Genomic DNA, 18,762 nt, shown 5'->3' with positions numbered 1-18,762 from the left:
CTCTCTCTGTCTGTCTGTCTCTGTCTCCCTCCCTCCCTCCCTCCTTCCCTCCCTCCCTTTCTCCCTCCCTCCAACCCTCCCTTTCCTCCTTGGTTCTCCTCAGCCTCTGTCTCCCCACCGATCTCTCCTCAAGTCTCTGTCTTCGTATCTCCCTGTCATTGTGTCTGTGTGTACGTGTGTGTGCCTGTGTGTGTGTGTGTGCGTCCCATCTCTCTGCACCACTCTTCCTTGGTTCCTGTTACTCTTTCCAATTTGCTTGGCCTCTTCCTATTCTCAGTCTCTGACCATGTCTGGCCTCTTGTCCCTTTGCTCCCTCTATCCCTCTGTCTCTATTCAGTTGGATCTATTTGCCCTTTCCTTAGAGCTCCATGTATGCCCCTGAATCCATGCGCATCTACCCTTTCGTCGTAGGGTGTGGGTGCAGCGAGGCCCAGTACTCATAATTCCCTTCCCCACAGACGGCCCTTTCCTCAGGGCCCCGCCTGGTACCAGGAACCCCCCCAGCAGGGGGACTGCGCCTGGAAGCTGTAATGGAGGCCCTGCAGAGGCAGCAGGCAGCTCGGCTGGCCCAAGGGGTGGGGCCTTTGGCCCCTCCACGCCTACCGCTTCCACAGCCTCCTCTGCTTAGCGCCCGGACCCTACAGGCTGAGGGGGCTTTAGGAGAGGTTAGGGCTGACGAAGAGGAGGACGCTGAAGAAGATGAGGAGGGAGAGGCACCCTTAGCAGAAGAGGAGGCAGTGGAGAAGAGCCATCCAGAAGCCCGGTGTCCCAACTCTCCTTCCAACCAGCCCCCTGGACTCCAACCACATGAGTGGACCTATGAGGAACAGTTCAAGCAGGTAGGAACCATCACTGCCAGGCTGTCCCTCCTTCCTCCCCACTGACAAAAGCGGTCCACACATCCCTACCAGCCTCTGTAGGATGTAAAACAGAGACCCAGAGAGCGAGAAGACTGGAGGACAGATAGTGATAAGTCAGGAGAGACACCCATGGAAACATGGGGAAAGTGCACAGAATTCATTAAGAGGTATAGGAGATCCCAGAAACATGGGAACTGACCCTTGGAGGCCATTGATGAGTCTGAAATGGAGGCAGAGTGAGTGTGAGGGCCTTTGCGGGAGGGAGACCTGGAGTCTGAGGAACCCAAGGCAACACGACCCTAGCTGCCCTTTCATAACAAATGACAAGGACCAGAGAGAGAGTCTCACACTGTCCACTGTCTTTGGACGGAGGAGAGAGGTTGCTTCTCCTTTTTGCAGGCTGGTATGCCCGCCCTCTTTCCTGCCACACTTCTTTGCCATCCAGTTTTTCCCCCCTAGCCTAAATTCCCGGGTGTCAGCTCCCAGCTTGTGCTGGTCATTTCAGCTGCAGTGTAACGGAGGCCCCTGTGCAGAATGGGCACTACAGGTCTTTATGTACCTTATCTGAACCCTTCCGGTGTTATTCTAGGGACAGTAGGCCAGGCTGTCACCATCGTTACTCAGGGCTGTGGTTTCCAGGTGTGCCGTTCTCATGGTGTTACTCATAGGGGGTTGGTTTGGGGTATTTTCTAGTGCTGGTGTTCTGTGGCATTAGTGTAAAACCGTGAGTGTCACTCAGGACCTTGTTACCTTGGAGATTTCTAGTGGCTGTTTCTTTAGGGCTTTGTTCTGGCCTATGACTGAGGAAGTGTGGGTGTCATTGTAGGTACCCATGTGAGACTTAGAACTTGGGGTCATGTGTGTGGTCCAAAGCTGTGTCTCTGGGGTTTGATACTTATGGGAGGGTTGTACTTGGAGAGTTGTTATTGGGGGATACAATGTTACTGTCTTTGCTACTCACAGCCAGCAGAGGCTGAGACACTGTTTCTCTGGACCAATGACTCCATTACTCCAGAACTGTTCGTTTTAGACTTGGGAGGTGATGTTGGAGGTGGTGGTGACCAGTAGATTCTTTATATTCTGACATCTTAGATTCCGTGTGTCATGTAGCCAGTGCCTGTATGATAACTTCTATAGTAGACACAGTAACCACCTCTGGAAGGGGATCAGACAAGATGGCGTCTATAAGGATCTTCCCTTCCTGCCTGAACTCACCCTAGTTTGTATCATGGCCCACAAGGATATACATGATGTCCTTATACAGATGAAGAGGAATGAATAAATGCTTCAGATACTCATCAGTCTTCTGGGTGTGGCGCTTAGCCCCAGCCTGGCTTCCGTCCTGAGACTCCAAATGTCCATCCTCAGGATGGTCGAGACTCTGTCCTGAAGAGCAGACCAAGCCACTGAAGTGCCTTCCTGTTCCCTCCCCACCCCCATATTTGTCAGATGCAAGGTTTGAGCCACCTAGGGTACCACTAGCTAGGACAGGTCTCTCGAATATATTAGATTCAGGCACCCTGCCTGCACCTGGGAGTGGGTCTGAGGCCAGAGAGTTCACATTCAGGTTCCATTCACCCTTTCACCAAGAACTCTTGTCCAAGATACCACCTGAGTTGGGGTTCCAGGAGGGAGGGGCCAGTGGATGTGGAGAATGACCTTGGTCCTTCCTCAGCTGTATGAACTCGATGCGGACCCCAAGAGGAAGGAATTTCTGGATGACCTGTTTAGCTTCATGCAGAAGAGAGGTAAGTAAAGTGTTGGGGGGGCACCCTGGGAGATCTCAAGGCGTAGTCCCCAGGTGAGGTCCTCCCTGCAGAGCCCTGAGGTTGGTGGTGCCTGTCCTTTGGGCTCTCGATAGCATCCTTAACCTCTGACCCTGCCTCCCTTCTCCACCAGGGATTAATTAGTGCCCAGCCCATAGGCAGGTTAATGAGTGTGAGATCAATTAGGAAGGGGGGGGGAGAGCTGGTTGGGACTGACTTGAGAGAGGAGGGTCCCAGTACTTAGGACCAACCAGAATCCTTGGTTGGATACAGTAAACCCTCCCCAGCCTTCTCTACTCCATTTCCCTTAGCCAGGGCACCCCCTACCTGTTCTGCAGCAGAAAGGACTAGGATTAGACTGAAGGAAGGCTTTCCTGAAGGATGGCCTGAGGCCGTATGAATTGGGCAACAGAGAAGGAATTGCTCTCCAGAAAACCTCAGTGTTGAAAGAACACAGAAGGGGTTCAGGAGGGATGAGGGTGGGCAGCAGTCCATCACTTCTGCCTCTCCCCAGATTCATGGGACTGAACACTGACTCATTATCTCTCTCTCCAAAGCTAATTAACTCACTCAGAAAGCAGCCTGATAAGCCGCTAATTAACTGTCCGCACTGCCCCCCTCCAGTACATCTTCTGGCCCAAGTCTCCCCAGTCCCCAGTCCAGCACTCAGCAACATTTTCTGGTCCCTTCCTTCCTAAGAGCCCCGTGTGAGGACCCCAGGCTTTCTTGCTCCCCAAGGACACTTGGTCGTGGTAATCTTAGTGTTCCCTCTCTGCACCCTTCGGGGACCTTCTCTCCTGGTAACGGAGTGGTATGGTCTGACCCGCTGCCCACACCCCAGGCCCTGCCTCCCTCTGCTCGGCTGCAGGGGGAGGAGGTCTCGCGGGGCCGATAATTTCCCCCCATTAATCAGGCCGCAGCTAATTGTTCGGGTCCAAAGGCGCTGGTGGAAGGGGCCAGGGATCGGTAAGGAATTAACTGGGGCCCATCGCTCAGCTCAGACAGGCCCCTTTGTCAGGACCAGCTGGCGGGGGTGGCTAGGCTGAGGAGGTGGCTGGCCCAGGCAGGAGCTGATTCTCCTGCATCTGCTGTCCCCTGGCTTACTGCAGCCTCCCAGGGTTGCTGCTTTGGGGAATATAGCTCTTGAGCACAGACGGAAGTTCTTCCTACAGTCTGCCCAGCAAATTGAACTAGTTTTCAGGCCGAATCTGTCAGTCTGGTAGATTATTCGAATGGCTTTTCATGTTTCTACATATTTAGAAAACAGACTTAAAAGAGGTAAAACATTTTCAGGCTGTGAGATTCTAATTTCAGAGCCTGTGAATAAAAGTTTCACTGGAGCACAACCATGCCCCTCCTCTTAGATACCTTCTAAGGCTGTTCTAGGGATACAGCTGCAGAGTTAGGTGTCTGTGACAGGCACCCTTTGGCCCACAAAGTCTAACCATTTACCTTCGGGCCCTTTCAGGACAACTGAGCTGATTTCTTGTCTTAGTTTCCTGTCCTTCCTCCCACTCCTCCTCCCTTCAGTCCTTTCGGTTGCTGTGTCCTTACCCAAGCCTCACGGAGATGACCTTCAGTCCCCAGAGATGACCTCAGACGAGGCCTAATCTTGGTGTCCTGACTTTCTACCCACTTCACACCAGGGACGCCAGTGAATCGGGTGCCCATCATGGCCAAACAAGTGTTGGACCTGTATGCGTTGTTTCGCCTAGTGACAGCCAAGGGTGGCCTGGTAGAAGTCATCAACAGAAAAGTGTGGAGAGAGGTCACGCGCGGCCTCAGTTTGCCAACCACCATCACCTCTGCCGCCTTCACGCTACGCACCCAGTGAGGACAGCAGAGGGCATGGGCCCTGGGGCAAAACAAGAGGGGCTGGGTGGAGCGGGGGAGTGAAGAGCGGGGCGAGGGAGGGACGATCCGCCCGGGTTCAACCTCCCACAGCCCATCCCTCCGCCCTTAGGTACATGAAGTATTTGTACCCATATGAGTGCGAGACGCGGGCACTCAGTTCCCCAGGGGAGCTCCAGGCTGCCATAGACAGCAATCGCCGTGAGGGCCGTCGCCAGGCTTACACCGCGGTCCCGCTCTTCAGCTTAGCAGGACAGACACCTCGGGGAGCTCCTGGCCCCGCCTCGGGTCATGGCCCCGCCCCGGCCGCGATCCCGAGCTGCCCCGGTCCTGCCAAGGGTTCTGCTACAGGCTTGCCTGCCCACGCGTGCGCTAAACTGAGCCCGAGCCCTGTAAAGAAAGGTGCGAGGGGAGGGGACGGAGTTTGGGAAATGGCGTCTCTGAGTTCTATGAAAGCACTGAAACACAGGGAATATCAAAATATAGGGACTCAGGTGTGAGAAGCGTTGCGATATGAGAGCAGTAAGATCTGATGGGGCTAGGTTTTGGAATCTCTAAGTTAGTGATCCTGAGCCTTGAGGTCAAGAAAGTTGTGAGAAACGTGGGGTCTGAAGCTCAAGAGAAGGTTCCTCATGGCAGCTTTATTCCACAGCTGTCCACATGGGGTCCCATTTGGATGTAGTTTGCTACCCCGGTAACTTGGATTATTTAAGGACAAAGAGCAAGAAGAGCTTGCACATTCTCTGACATAAACCAGCCTAGACCACTATGCTGGCCCTTATTCTCCGCATCTTCAGAGTCTCTGGATGGGAGGAGCGACTTAACCTGTTTATCAGCCGGCGTGACCGCTTTTGGTCCCAGGCCTAGAGGAGAATCAAATACAAACACAGGTAGCTTGGGCCAAAGGAGCCTAGTGACTTGTTCTCCCCTCCCCCCAGAAGAGACTGGGATTCCACCCCCTCGTCCAGCACTACCTGTGGGCTTGGCCTTCGAGGCTGCACGGGAGAAGCTGGCCCCAGAAGAGCCTCCAGAGAAGAAGGCTGTGCTGATGGGCTCCGTGGACCCACCCCGACTGGGGGCACCCCCCAGTTTTCTGCCTCGTGGCAAAGTTCCTCTAAGGGGTGAGGAAGGGCTTGTTAGTGAAGGGTTTTGGGCTTATGTACTGAGGGAAGATAGATTTCGCTTGATGGATGTTCGAGGTGGTACAGACAGATCCTCCTATAGACAGCCACATTGTTATGGTAAGGGATTCAAGTGAAATGGGGGCTATCCTTAGGAATAAGTGCAAAATCTCACTCCCCAAAATGTGACTCCCCTGCCTTCTTCTGGACAGAAGAGCGATTGGATGGGCCCCTCAATCTGGCAGGCAGTGGCATCAGCAGTATCAACATGGCGCTAGAGATCAATGGGGTGGTCTACACTGGTATGGGTACTATAGGCTATCTACACTGGCATGAAGTTGGGGTTTAGGCTGGCATGGGGATTTTAGATTTTTCTCTACTAGCATGAGGTTCGAGGGTATCTGAACATGCATGGGGGTTCAGAGAATTGTTCCACTAAAATGGGCTAGAGAGAATGTCTGCATGGCATGGGGTCCCAGCATGCTCTCTGCGGCATGGTGGCCATGGGATGTCGGCTTTGTCATGGGTCTCTGCGTTAGTATTTATTGTTTATCCACTTACGGGTATCAACATTGACGTAGAAGCTTCTCACTGGCCGGAGGGACTTGTCCTCGGTAGTGTGTGGCAAGGGATGATGTGGTTCTCTAAGAATCCAGACACCTTTTTGGTTTTGGGTCCCACCCTCTCCTGTTTATGTTTGCATTTCACTCTCTCTTCGCCCCTTTGTCAGGTATCCTCTTTGCTCGCCGCCAGCCTGTGCCAGCTTCCTTGGGGCCAACCAATCCTGCACCTCCACCCTCCACAGGACCCCCCTCCAGCACCTTGCCCTGAAAGCAGCTACTGAGAGCTAAGAGTCCCAGTATCACTGCATGGGAGAGAAGGTACTCTCCCATCCTTGATTCTTTCAGGCTATGATGCCCACTCTGGGATCCAGTCCTGGGAGATGACAGCATGCCACCTCCACACCAAAGGGATGTCTTATTATGTTCCATCTACCTCATTTTAAAAGGACGACACCACCCCCTAGCTGATTTCAGCAGCATCTACCAAAGAGTTCTTCCCCCAGTAACCCCTCTCGTCTCCTCATGTGAGCCCTATCCATCTATGGTACCCCACCTCTTTGAGTCAACTCTGCGCCTTTTCAGGGGGCAGGTAAAGGATTGGATTTAAATGTGAAGATGTCCCTTTGGGTCGCATCTGGAAAATAAAGTTGTACTTCCTCCATCTCTCATGCCTCCTCTTCGTACTTGGGTCTGGGAGGTGAACGGTACACAGGCTGCATTGAGCTGTCCAAATGGAAGGGCAAATGGCAGAGTCTGGTGAGAATAGAAGGGCACTTTTAAAAAAATAAAACAGGCTTTCGCTGTGTTGTCTCCCGACCGGTCTTGAGTCCACTGTGTGGAACAGGCTGGCGTCAAACTTGAAGCCATCCCCCTGCTTTCTCTCCTAGTACCACCACACAGAGCACGGACTCAGATCGGACTGGTGTAAGTCCTGACGATGAGAGGCTTAGGTGCAATTCACTTGAGCCTTAAAAGATTCCAAAAATGTATGGTGTCTCCCCCAGGAAGCTGCCTTCTGACCAGTATTAGTGTGTGGCAAGGGATGTGTAGCGTTCTCTAAAAATCCAGCCACTTCTGCTCACGTTTTTTGTTGCGGGTGGGTATGAACCTGTCCTGGAATAGTGGTTGTATTTATACGCGCACCCTCAGGGAATGGGGTGGAAAAGACTCTGTATCCTGGAATTAGAACACTAAAAGTCTTGACAGCTAGGCCCTGGAAACCAGGATAGGGCCGGGACCCAGAACGTTACCTAGGTAACCAGATTGCTTTGACAGCTGTCTGGTTACTTCCGACATCCAAACACTAAACGGTGACGTCAGTTCCTTCAAGGAGCAACGGTGCTCTAGGATTGGCCAGACTTCTTCTTTGGGCGGACGTCCCACCCTCTGGCTGTTTCGGGCCGCTGAGGCCCGGCTGCAGAAGTGATGGCGGCTTTGACCGATGTGCAGCGGCTGCAGTCCCGAGTGGAGGAGCTGGAGCGCTGGGTGTACGGGCCGGGCGGGACCCGGGGCTCCAGGAAGGTGAGCGGTCCGGTCCAATGATCCGTTTCTGGGGCAGGACAGGAGCGGGCCAGTGGTCCTGCCCGCGGGACGGATGCAGCCACTTCTGTTCCGTCTTCCGCAGCCCAGCCTTTGAAATAACAAAGATCCGGGACCTCCTGGAACGAATCGGACCCTCGGGATCCGTTCTCGAGGGGATTGGGATGAGCGGGGGTGAGGGACGGATACTTAAGCCTGTTTGAGATGGGCTCAGTGAGAACTTTTACTAAAACTCCACCCTTGCTCTCACAGGCGCGCGAAGGAGATTAGACAAATTCCAAAACTGATTAATGGGAGTTTCCGTAAGAGCTGAAGGCCGCAATGGAGTGTGGTTCTGGGACCCTGAGAACTTAATTGCACGGGGACGAGAGCCATACAGGCTGAGCACAGGTGGATGAAGAAGCCTCCAGGGTTCAGAACTGAGATATGAGTAGGCCCAGATAAGGGAGGTTAGGAACTGAGTGCTGGGTGTTCAGATGTGGGCGAACATAGTGTCTGAATTTTGACAAAAAGCTTAGGTACCCTTAAATCCCTTTTTATGATGGGGAAGTCATTTATTGGAGAACGTCTGGTGGTGTCAGGGATGCTTTGGAGCTAAATACATCAAAGGTCTGTGTGCTTTTTGTGCAAACATCACCAGCAGATTGTGTTCCAACTTGAGAACCAGCTTTTCAAAGCACTCTATCCTTTGGCATCCATGACCCTCCTGATTTTCCTTTTCCTCTTGTCTCTGGCGGCTACTGTCAGTGTTGTGTGTGTCCTCGTGTATTTGTTCCTTTAGTATTAGTATTCCTCACCTTCTGCGAAAACAAAAACCTTGACAACTCATCTACTTCCTCAGCCTCCCCCCCAGCTGACCACTTACTGTTGGAATATTGTACTTTTGAGCCCTCCGCAGGCCCCTTTGCTTCCATAGGTCCAGTTGCCCCTCTCACGCCGTCTCCAGTGTGTATCTCTGTGCTCACGATTTAGCTAAGCTTATTTGCGATGCAAGATTTAGACCCCTTGGGATAGAATGTTTATTAAAACATTTGTCATGTGTTCCTTGCTTAATATTGCTTATGTTGTTTGTAATTTTATACTTGATATCTGTTCCTATTGAATATAGTTTTGTATTGGGTTTGGATCGCTCTTGTTTAGACAAAGGGGGGGGGGGGATGAAGGAGAAAACCTTGTTAGCCAATTATCTTTAAGAGGTGGATCTAAGTTAAGGCGTGGCTTCCCGGACCGAGGAAGAAATGTAGTCACTCCCGGGGGCTCTCTCTTGGGTGATTCCCGTGGGACACAGCGGAACTTGGATTTCTTGTTTCCTATTCTGTGAGTTTTTCCTCTTATAATAAATAAAAAATATAATTGTTTTATCCCTTAGCTAGCCTGTTTATTTCTACAGAGGTTGGCCTCTAGTTCACAGAGATCTGCCTGCCTCTGCCTCCGGAGTGTTGGGATTATAAAGGCATGACCCACGACATCCGGGTTCTTGTAAATCTTAATTCAAGTGTCTAACTTTGGAATTAACCTCCACTTCCTTTCAGGTGGCTGACGGTCTGGTCAAGGTGCAGGTGGCTTTAGGGAACATTGCCAGCAAGAGGGAGAGGGTGAAGATTCTCTACAAAAAGAGTAAGTACTTCTGTTAGGCGTCCAGTCGCTCTGCCTCCCTGCCCTTCAGCCTGTCTGTCACTAGAACAGCCCCTCGAGAACGGAAGGCACGTGACTGCTGATGTGATAGGCTGGGGCGTGCTTTCTTAGGGACGAATGCCAGGCCTATGCCCGGTGTCCAGGATGGGCAGCTGGAAGTAAGCTCTTCCACAGAGCTCTCCCCAGTGGAGAAGGGGGACAGGGTGCGGCATTTCTCTAGGCAGTGTTGGTTCAGCCAACATTTTAAATGATTGTAGCTGGTAATTTTTTCAGTAACTCAGAATTAGACAAAATGCTAGCTTGTCTTGTGGCACTGAGGAGAAGGGTACCCTGGTGAAGACTAGGTCGGCAGAAATCTGGGGGGAGGGGTGCAGCAGAGCGGTGGCAGTTTTTTTGGTTTTGACCCCAAAGCATGAGGTCAGCCCGCAGATGGTGATGCTAGGTGATTTGGGGAGAAGGGGACCCAGTGGGTGTGCTCATCTGGCACTGTGTGGCCAGCTCATAATTCAGGGATTAGCCCTTCCCAAACGTAAATATTTTAACATTTATGTGGTGTGTGTGTGTGTGTGTATGCTGTGTGTGTATGCTGTGTGTGTATGTGTGTGTGTGCGTGTGTGTGTTTGCGTGCGTGTGTGTGAATGTGTGTGTGTGACTGTGTGTGTGTGACTGTGTGTGTGTGACTGTGTGTGTGCGTGTGTGTATGTGTGTGCGTGCGTGCATGTGTGTGTGCGTGTGTGTGTATGTGTGTGTGTGCATGCGTGTGTGTGTGCGTGTGTGTGTGTGTGTGTGCGCGCGCGCGCGCACATGTGTGGTTAGAGGAGAGCCTGTGGGAGTCAGTTTTCCTTTCACCATGTAGGTTCCAGGGATCAAACTCAGATCACCAGACTTGGCAGCAATTACCTATACCTGTTCAACTATTTTGCCAGTCTCTAAATTTTCTTTATAAACTAAAGTCCCATTTCTGTTTTTTTTTTTCTTTCCTGAAACTTTGCTAGTTGAAGACCTGATCAAATACCTGGATCCTGAATACATCGATCGCATTGCCATGCCTGATGCTTCAAAGTTGCAGTTCATCTTAGCAGGTGATGCTAGACTCCATGTGCACAGGCACCTGAGGGTATCAGCTGTGGAGGAGCCCGCAGTGATGGCATCCCTCTTCCATGCTACCATACAAATAGCCTGCCAGCTACCTTCTTTAGCCTGTCCTGGAACTAGCTCTTGTAGACCAGGCTGGCCTCCGACTCACAGAGATCCGTTGCCTCTGTCTCCCAAGTGTTGGGATTAAAGGCATATGCACCACCACCACCTGGCTCAAACTACCTTCTATTTATTTATTTATTTATTTATTTATTTATTTATTTATTTATTTATTTATTTATTATACAACATTCTACCTCCATGTATGTCCACACACACGCCAGAGGAGGGTGCCAGATCTCATCACAGATGGTTGTGAGCCACCATGTGGTTGCTGGGAATTGAACTCAGGACGTCTGGAAGAGCAGCCGGTGTTCTTAACCACTGAGCCATCTCTCCAGCCCTCCAACTACCTTCTTAAACACAGGCCTTGCTCTGGGCTAAGGCCTATGGTGATCCTGCGAGTTTGTAGTCAACGCTGGGCGTAGTGTCACCTCTGGGCCTGCAGTGCTACTTCAGTTTCCTCTCAAAGGCCCGTCTAGGACTTTCTCCTTTATGATCTTCCTCACTGCCCACTGGCAGAGGCTCTTCCTGGGAGGAGTGGGCGAGAGAGTATTGTCACTCAGGAGAAGTGAGACTATCTCATCTTTTGTTCTTTACAGTCTGCATCCTTCCTTTCTGTTCGTGAAGTCATAAGTTCATAGGCAATGGCTTAGTGCTCAGGCCCCCCTCATATCCTCAAGAGTGCCTCCCTGTGGGCAGTCTGCTGCTCGGGTTGGACCAGATGCCGTTCTTTGACTCCCTCCTTTGATCATTTCCCTTCGCTCTTGGCAGGAAGCTGTCTCGGCTCTGGTAGTGTTTAGTATGCAGGTCACACACTGATTCTCTTGGCAAGAACTTTGCCCTTAACTGTCTGCAACAATGCCAACAACATGCCGAGTGACACTGTGGCATGCTTTGCCATGATAACACAGGACATTCGTTTTTGAACAATACCTATTCCTTGACGTCGACAATATCACCTTTATAGAGTTACCTATATGTGGCCAAAGGAACAACTTCTTAGTAGGTGGTTGATTTTTTTTCTTCCTTTCTTCTTTAAGTTTTTGTTTTGTTTTGTTTTGTTTTTTGGGGGGCAGGTTTCAAGGCAGGGTTTTGGAGCCTGTCCTGGAACTCATTCTGTAGACCACGCTGGCCTCAAACTCACAAAGATCCACCTGTCTCTGTCTTCCAAATGCTGGGATAAAAGATGCATGACACTACTACCTGGCAAGATTTATTATTTTTTAGTCATGTATTGGTGTGTGTCTGAGTATAGGTGTGTGCACTTGAGCGCCGGTGCCCATGGAGGCCAAAGGCTTCATATCTCCCTGGAGCTGGAGTTACAAGTAGTTGTGAGCTGCCTGACATGGGTGCTAGAAACTAACTCAGGTCTCTGGAAGAGCAGGCGCTCTTAACTGCTGAGTCTCCTCTCCAGCCCCTCTGCTGATTTTCTAGAAGGTCTAGAGAACATACAGCCGGTTCCTTCCCTCTTTCTCCTTCTGTTTGCTATTTTAGCAAATTATGGAAGAGGGTGACTCTCGCCGAAAGAGCAGCATCTTCCCTGGGAGAAGTCTCTGGGACTTCAGTCGGTCATTCTACAGGGAGAGTTTTCTGAGCACCTGTATCGTTCATTCACCTAGAAGACACCAAGCTGGGCACAGTGGGCATGTGACTAGATTCCTTCATACTTGGGAGACTGAGGCAGGAGGATTACGAGTTCAAGGCTACCCGAGTCAGCGTAGCATGATGCTGTCTCAAAAGATGATAAGGAAGAGAAAGAAATATAAAGGGAAACAAAACATTTATTGCTCATACACTGTGACCCGGGCTTTATTCTGAGCACGAGATACGGATGGTGAAATCAGAAAGTCTATGTCCTCGTGAGCTCAAGCTGGGGTCCTTGTCCCTGCTTTGGGAACCTGAGAGATGATGGCTGTATATACACTCAGGACCGGAGGGAGGAGGGGCAGCTCCTGCTGAGGGGGCTGTCAGAGGGCTCCTAGATCCAGTACCATGGCTCAGACCCCCCAGTTCCAGGAGTCTTCCCGCTTCCCCACCGCTTCCTGTGCACTGCCTTGGGAAGTGGGCATCCACAGACACGTGGACAATGGCAGTTTCCTCCGTCACCTTCTTTTCCTTTCTGCACACTGTCCCATCTTCACAAGCATTTCCATCATGTCACAGGCCTGCTTATGTGACAGCCCCAGTGTCAGCTTCTCCTTGCTAGGATAAGATCCTCAACTCTAGCCTTTCAGTCTGCCTTCCTGCCTTCCCAGCCAGCTCCGTGAATTCTCTTCTCTGATGGCCGGGTGTCCTTTCCCCCAGTTGTTTGCACATGACAGCCTCGCTCTCAAGCTCCTTCTGCTCTACGGTAGAGCCCAGATCCTGCCTCTCTCTGCCCTGGCCTCACCCAGTCCATCTCAGCTCTGAGGGCCCATGAGCAGAGCTTGCCCGACACAGTCTGCTGCATGTCTCCTCTTTCAGATCTTTCCTGGAGTCTTTGCTAAGTGGTCAGTAGGAGCTTGGAGAAGAAGGATCTGGGTTGAAACTTGGGGGCAGGGATTTGTAGAATCAGAGATGCTCTTAGGCTCGGGATGGGTCAGGCAGGGGCACCCAGGAAAGGCCAGGTGGGATAGGAATGAACACCCAGGGGAGGGGACCAGTGGGCACAGCTGCTGCTCAGAGCTTTGGGGCCCAGCCTTGTGCCCGCTGGGGCAGGGCTATAGCAACGCCCATGCTCGCCTCGCCGCTGATGTCTTGTCTGTGTCCCGCAGAGGAACAGTTCATCCTTTCCCAGGTGGCACTCCTGGAACAAGTGGACGCCTTGATGCCTATGCTGGACAGCGCGTCTATCAAAGGTACCCCTCTGGGGCTGCAGCTCCATTCTCGTGCTTGGGGAAGTGGTTGGTGGGGCCAAGGCTTCCCTGTGTGAATGCGGAATCTGCTCCTTATCATTTCCCTACCCTGTGTGTAGCTGCCCCTGACTATGGTTAAAATCTGCCAGTAAGAGCCTAGGTCCAGGGCCTCAGGCATTTTGGGCCTCGGACACCAGCACAGGCTCCAGCAGTCCCAACTCCGGAGATTCCGTCTGCTTTCTACCCCTAAGCATCTCCTTCAGGGTGCTGCAGAGCCCAGGTCTTATTGTCAGGGCTCCTGCTGGTTGTGTGAATGTTTTCTGCTGCATTGCTAAGAGAGTTCTGGGCCTGGGCTTTGACAAGCAAGCAGCAGCTTTAATTGAATCCAGATATCCATCTTGTCTGTCTCTAGAGGTATTTCTTTCAGCTCCCTCTCCCTGTCCTGATCAGCTACCCGCTCGAGTATCTGACGGCCTAAAGCTGCAGGCGTAACATGGTGGCCAAGGTTCTTGGTGTCGGAGCCCAAGGGGCCAGTGTAGGGACCTGGTATTCATTCCCAGTCCACCTAAGTTCCTTATCCCTTAGGCCAGGAAGCTCTAGCCCTGCTGGGCTGAGAGCAAAAGGGGCAGGCCCTCTAACAGCAGCGGCCCTGCTCTAAGGAAGCAATACTGAGGGCTTTATGGATCTGCCTTCCGGGTACCTGTTCTCCCCTTACCCCCACCCCGTGGGTCCTGGAGTGAGGCTGGGGTGGACAGGGAGCCCCGCCATCACCTCCAGCTTACAGGGGTCGATGAAGCCTGGCGTTTGTTTAGCTTCTCTACTCAATACTCTAATCCTGCCGACGACCTAATAGACTATCGAGCAGTCCCGGGGGAGGGCACAGGCATCACTGGGCAGCGTGTGTTGTGTTTTACAGCCGTTCCCGAGCATGCTGCCCGCCTGCAGCGCTTGGCCCAGATCCACATCCAGCAGCAGGTATGGAAGGAGAGGGACCGGAAGGGAAGGTGGAGACAGCGTCACCATGTCTACTGACACCGGGAGGCTCCTAGACCTTGTGTGGTCAGCGGAGGAAATGTGGGAGAGGGGGAGGACTGGCCTGGGGCCATCTCCAGGTCTCTTGCCTTCCACAGTAGAGGATGAGGTTGAGAGGAACCAAATAATCCCTGGGAATTTGTTTCTGACTATGGGTGAAATATCTCTCAAGTTCAGAGACTTTTTAGAAATAGGGACAAAGAGGCTGGAGAGATGGCTTGGCCCTTAGGGTTACTTGCTCTTGCCAAAGGTCTGGGTTCAGTTCTATCCACCCACATGGCCCCTAAAAACCAACCTCTGTGTAGCTCCAATCCCAGAGGATCTGACGCCCTCTTCTGGTCTTTTTGGGTATAGCCTGTACATGGTACACACATACAGGCAAAACACCCAAACACATAAAATAAAAACAAATAAATTCTTAAAAAAACATAGGGACAGAAGAGGAGGGGATGTTAATGTGTGGAAACCTTGGGCTGCTGTCTAGGGCACCGGGCCTAGGACCGAAAGTACCTGTTTGCAGTTTGCTCCTTTTCCTCTGGGTTCTCTAAGCATCGTCCTCTCTAGGTTTGGAGGGAATGATGAGGCAGGCAGTTCAGTGCGAGATGGGGCTTTGTTCAACTCCTTTCTGAGCCATCCTTTGGCCCACAGGACCAGTGTGTGGACATCACCGAGGAGTCCAAGGCTCTGCTGGAGGAGTATAACAAGACTGTATCTTTCGTGCTTGTGGGCCTAGTGGGTGTTCTCCCCCAGCCTGTTTCTGCTACCCTAAGCTCTCCTCCCATTCTGCCCTCTCCCTCCTCCACCCCTCTGGGCATATGCACAGTCTCTCTGCTTCCTCATTCAGACCCCTGTTATCACCTTGACTCAGGAGCAGACAATGCTTCTCTCCAAGCAGTTCGTGCAGTGGGATGAACTGCTCTGCCAGCTCGAGGCTGCCAAGCAAGTGAAGCCAGCAGAAGAGTGACAGCGGCTGGCCAGGCCAGGCCAGGAAAGGTAGCAGCTCCAGGGTCCTGTGACAGCCAGCCTGTCTTTACGAGGCAGAGGCAGCTTTGTGTTTATCCAACGCAAAGACGTCCCGTGTGTGCCCGACTGGGGCCCAGCGTTCAGAGACCGGATTACCTTAGCGTCGTGGCTTGCGCGCCCCATCTGTGTATTTATTCCACCGACAATAAACCGACCCCTGAAGGAGTGTGTTGGCTTGCCATTCTAGGGTGGGCGTGGCTGTGAGAATGGAGCGGTGACAGGGAGAGCTGTCAACCCCCATCAGGGTGGGCTGGGGAGCTGTACTGGTTGGTCTAGCTTGCTGAGAGATGTAGAACGCTCATCTGATTGATACCGTGGGACATTGTATATTTATTTATCTCACATTTGCCAACTACCCTCTAAGTACCAGATCCCATGGCAGGTAACGAGGGCACAGGTGGGGTCACCTAATCTGTGTATAGGGTTTGGGGAAAGACCAGGGAAAGTGGCAGGCCTACCAGGTGGGCCCACCTCCCTGGATGGTCATGGAGGAAAAAGCAGGTACGTTTAGAGCAAGGCAGCATGGCTTTGTGACTACCAAATATCAGTAGCCGGAAGAGGAGCCCAAAGGTTTGGATGTAGTAAATTTCAGAATCTGGGGGAGGGAAGGTGGAGCAGGGCCTATGGATAGGAAAGCCGCGCTCCACCAAGTGTATGCTGCCCTCTTGTGGTCCGAGGGACCGCCTCGGCTTCTTCAACTGCCTGAAGACCACGCAACCCGAGTGTTGCTGGCAGGCAAAATGCGGCGTGTCCAAAATAATCGGAGCTAGCAATCATCCTCAACTATACCAACCAAATAGTTGCCGGCTCTTCCCCAAAACTTCCTATGAGTTTTTAACCAAATTAAAAGTTAATTTCTTCTCAATTCTTCTTGCCATTTCGGTGATTAATCAGCATATCACTGGACAAATATCGGAGAGCCTATTTTACTCTAGATACTGTACTAGGCTCTGTGGGCCCCCGGGGCCGAAGCGCTATGATGGTGTAGGGGCACAGGCCCTTCCCAAGGTCACCACTACCGGATCCTCCCAGCCTATACGCCAATCTTCTGCGGGCAATGAGTTGTGCACAAGCTAAGGCTCAGTCCCTACTGAAGATCGCCAGGGTTGCCCAGTGTCCCAGGAGTTCAGAACTCCGTAACTAAGGGTCTCTCCTTAGTTTGTATCCACCAATGCTTCACCTTCGCTGATATGCTGTGTCAACGGTGACGCGCGCCATCCATCATTTAAGGGCACAAATCCGGTTCTTCAGGGGCAGGACTCCTCCGATAGGTGTTCCTCTCCCGGGCATCACCTCTGCAGGCGCTGGCGTGCTCCGGCATCACCGCGCGCACCGCAGGAGGCTGGCGAGGTGCGGGTACCAGCTCAGCTGAGCCGCACGGCCTCCCGGGTTCTCCTCAGGCCCCGCCCCCTGCGTGCGCGGCCCCGAGGCCCCGCGCGCTCCCGGTCCGCGCGCCATCTTGACTACACCGGGAGGTTCGAGCGTGGACTGGCCACAGTGGTAAGAGCCAAATTCCAGGGGCTGGGGACTCAGACTTGGGGAAAAGGGATATCTGCTGCCTGGGACAACGACCCACGACCGGGGAGCTCGCCGGACCGCCCACGATTGGTCTGAGCAGTCCTCCGTGCGAGCGCCCACTCTCGAGTTCCCGGATGGCCTGGCTCCAGCCCTCCAACCCTGGTAATCTAGGGATGAGGTCTGCTCGGCCCGGCCGAGAGCCCGGAGGGGTCGGGTCTTTCCTTCGGGAGTCCTTTGTGCGAGTTCGTGGCTGTGCCAGGCAGCCTGGGGCCAAGAGTCTTGCTCCTGTTCCCTGAAGGCACAGAGCGAGGGACCCTTGTCCCAGTCCTCAGAAGCCTAGCGAGGAGATGCTCTTGTTCTTAGAGTTGTGGATGAAGGGTCCGGGACTTAGCCCAGAAGAGTTTGAGATGATGAAGCATGGCCCAATCCCAGATAGCTTGGGGGTGGTGGTGGTGGTGCTGGTGCTGGTGGTGCTGGTGGTGCTGGTGGTGCTGGTGGTGGTGGTGGTGAGATTTGGGTCTGTCGGTGTCTGAGACTCGTGCAAGGACTTCGAGAAGGCTCTAGGGGTAACTCTTGGCCCCAGCCTTGAGAAGCTAGGGTGAGGGGTAGATCTCGTGTCCTGGACGGAGTGATGGAGGACGCACCTGGTCATATGCCTATCTCTCATTTGGTCCTCTCTCCCAGTGCACAGCAAGAGAGGTTCCCCAAGACCACCGGAGCGGAATGGAACATTACCGGAGGGCTGGCTCGGTCGAGCTGCCGGCATCCTCCCCGATACCCCAGCTACCTCCCGACACTCTGGAAATGCGAGTCCGAGATGGAAGCAAAATCCGAAATCTGCTCGGACTGGCGCTGGGTCGGCTGGAGGGGGGAAGCACAAGGCACGTGGTGTTCTCAGGCTCCGGCCGGGCTGCGGGAAAGGCCGTCAGCTGTGCAGAGATTGTTAAACGGCGGGTTCCCGGCCTGCACCAACTCACCAAGCTTCGCTTCCTGCAGACTGAGGACAGCTGGGTCCCAACCTCACCAGACACGGGCCTAGACCCGCTTACAGTTCGACGCCATGTGCCGGCAGTGTGGGTGCTGCTCAGTCGGGACCCCTTGGACCCCAGTGAATATGGCTACCAACCTCCGGGAGCACCCCCCGGCCTGGGCTCCATACCTAGTTCCAGCTGTGGTCCCAGACCCCGAAGAAGGGCTCGGGACACCCGGTCCTGAAGACCGGCTGGACCTAACTGGACTCTAGACCTGATATCTGTGCCTTCTCTCGGAAGCACTTGTGTGACATGCCGGCAAGGCTTGCGACCACTGAAGTCCCGCCTCCCTTCCTCTGGGATGTGGGGTGCACTGCCATGAAGAAGGGCAGGTGGTGGGGTCAGCGCTGAATTAAAGACTGCTTGAGGAGGGCTTCTGTCTCCATCTGCAGTATGTCTCTCTTGCCGTTTGGACATCGGTCCAGGCAAGGGAAATAAAGATTGTGCCCATATGTCTGGCCTGCTGTGTGTACGTGGGATTGAAGGAGTGTGAGGCCCACCTTTCCCCGGAACTCCTGAGATGAGGCAGGAAGGCTAGCTAGAGGCTGGTGCTGGGTGGATCTGGTATCAATACATTTCAGGCAGTAACTTGGATGGCTTTTTGCCACCTGCTTTAAGCTGGTTTGGGACTCGGCCAGGTCAGGCATTTCTCCCATCTGTGACATATGCTTTAGTATAGTGGGGTCATGAACACAGGCTTTGCCTGTCACGATCTTAATCCTGGCTCTCCCACTCACAAGTTACTGCTTTGTGGTTTTGGATAAAATTACTTACTGGGCCTTAGTGTTC

At 52.9% G+C, this 18,762-nt stretch overlaps 3 protein-coding genes across 5 annotated transcripts; all 3 read left to right on the top strand.

The window, feature by feature from the left end:
- Window positions 1-530: 530 nt before the first annotated feature.
- Arid3c (AT-rich interaction domain 3C) lies at window positions 531-6,583 on the top strand. Of its 2 annotated transcripts, XM_026786555.1 has the most exons (7): window positions 531-839; window positions 2,536-2,608; window positions 4,273-4,456; window positions 4,590-4,879; window positions 5,416-5,598; window positions 5,811-5,900; window positions 6,329-6,583. In XM_026786555.1, exons 1-7 carry the CDS (start codon window positions 531-533, stop codon window positions 6,427-6,429), a joined length of 1,230 nt encoding a protein of 409 aa, XP_026642356.1. In that variant the 3' UTR covers window positions 6,430-6,583. The 2 variants fall into 2 exon arrangements, with proteins under 2 accessions (XP_026642356.1, XP_026642357.1); XM_026786556.1 differs by lacking the exon at window positions 5,811-5,900 and having other exon boundaries at window positions 6,329-6,429.
- A 963-nt stretch (window positions 6,584-7,546) lies between these two features.
- Window positions 7,547-15,590, top strand: Dctn3 (dynactin subunit 3). Its single transcript, XM_005362030.3, has 7 exons — window positions 7,547-7,682; window positions 9,233-9,317; window positions 10,331-10,417; window positions 13,289-13,372; window positions 14,286-14,344; window positions 15,050-15,109; window positions 15,276-15,590. Exons 1-7 carry the CDS (start codon window positions 7,587-7,589, stop codon window positions 15,363-15,365), a joined length of 561 nt encoding a protein of 186 aa, XP_005362087.1. The 5' UTR covers window positions 7,547-7,586; the 3' UTR covers window positions 15,366-15,590.
- Window positions 15,591-16,842: 1,252 nt separating this feature from the next.
- Window positions 16,843-18,418, top strand: Rpp25l (ribonuclease P/MRP subunit p25 like). Of its 2 annotated transcripts, none has more exons than XM_005362029.2 (2): window positions 16,843-16,924; window positions 17,627-18,418. In XM_005362029.2, exon 2 carries the CDS (start codon window positions 17,666-17,668, stop codon window positions 18,155-18,157), a length of 492 nt encoding a protein of 163 aa, XP_005362086.1. In that variant the 5' UTR covers window positions 16,843-16,924; window positions 17,627-17,665; the 3' UTR covers window positions 18,158-18,418. The 2 variants fall into 2 exon arrangements, with proteins under 2 accessions (XP_005362086.1, XP_026642579.1); XM_026786778.1 differs by lacking the exon at window positions 16,843-16,924 and adding an exon at window positions 16,975-17,104.
- Window positions 18,419-18,762: the final 344 nt, after the last annotated feature.

This window comes from Microtus ochrogaster, linkage group LG5 (genome assembly GCF_000317375.1).
Source record: "Microtus ochrogaster isolate Prairie Vole_2 linkage group LG5, MicOch1.0, whole genome shotgun sequence".
Classification (NCBI taxonomy): domain Eukaryota; kingdom Metazoa; phylum Chordata; class Mammalia; order Rodentia; family Cricetidae; genus Microtus; species Microtus ochrogaster.
Note: the sequence above shows the minus strand (reverse complement) of the source record. Positions and strands in the feature narration are given on the sequence as shown.

Bases quoted from the DNA above. Each gene is read 5' to 3' on its own strand.
- Rpp25l (XM_005362029.2), top strand. From the start codon at position 17,666: ATGGAACATTACCGGAGGGCTGGCTCGGTCGAGCTGCCGGCATCCTCC.
- Dctn3 (XM_005362030.3), top strand. From the start codon at position 7,587: ATGGCGGCTTTGACCGATGTGCAGCGGCTGCAGTCCCGAGTGGAGGAG. The intron at 9,318-10,330 runs GTAAGTACTTCT...AAACTTTGCTAG, and splicing joins GAAGATTCTCTACAAAAAGA to TTGAAGACCTGATCAAATAC. The intron at 13,373-14,285 runs GTACCCCTCTGG...TGTGTTTTACAG, and splicing joins GGACAGCGCGTCTATCAAAG to CCGTTCCCGAGCATGCTGCC.
- Arid3c (XM_026786555.1), top strand. From the start codon at position 531: ATGGAGGCCCTGCAGAGGCAGCAGGCAGCTCGGCTGGCCCAAGGGGTG. The intron at 5,599-5,810 runs GTGAGGAAGGGC...TCTTCTGGACAG, and splicing joins TGGCAAAGTTCCTCTAAGGG to AAGAGCGATTGGATGGGCCC. The intron at 5,901-6,328 runs GTATGGGTACTA...CCCCTTTGTCAG, and splicing joins CAATGGGGTGGTCTACACTG to GTATCCTCTTTGCTCGCCGC.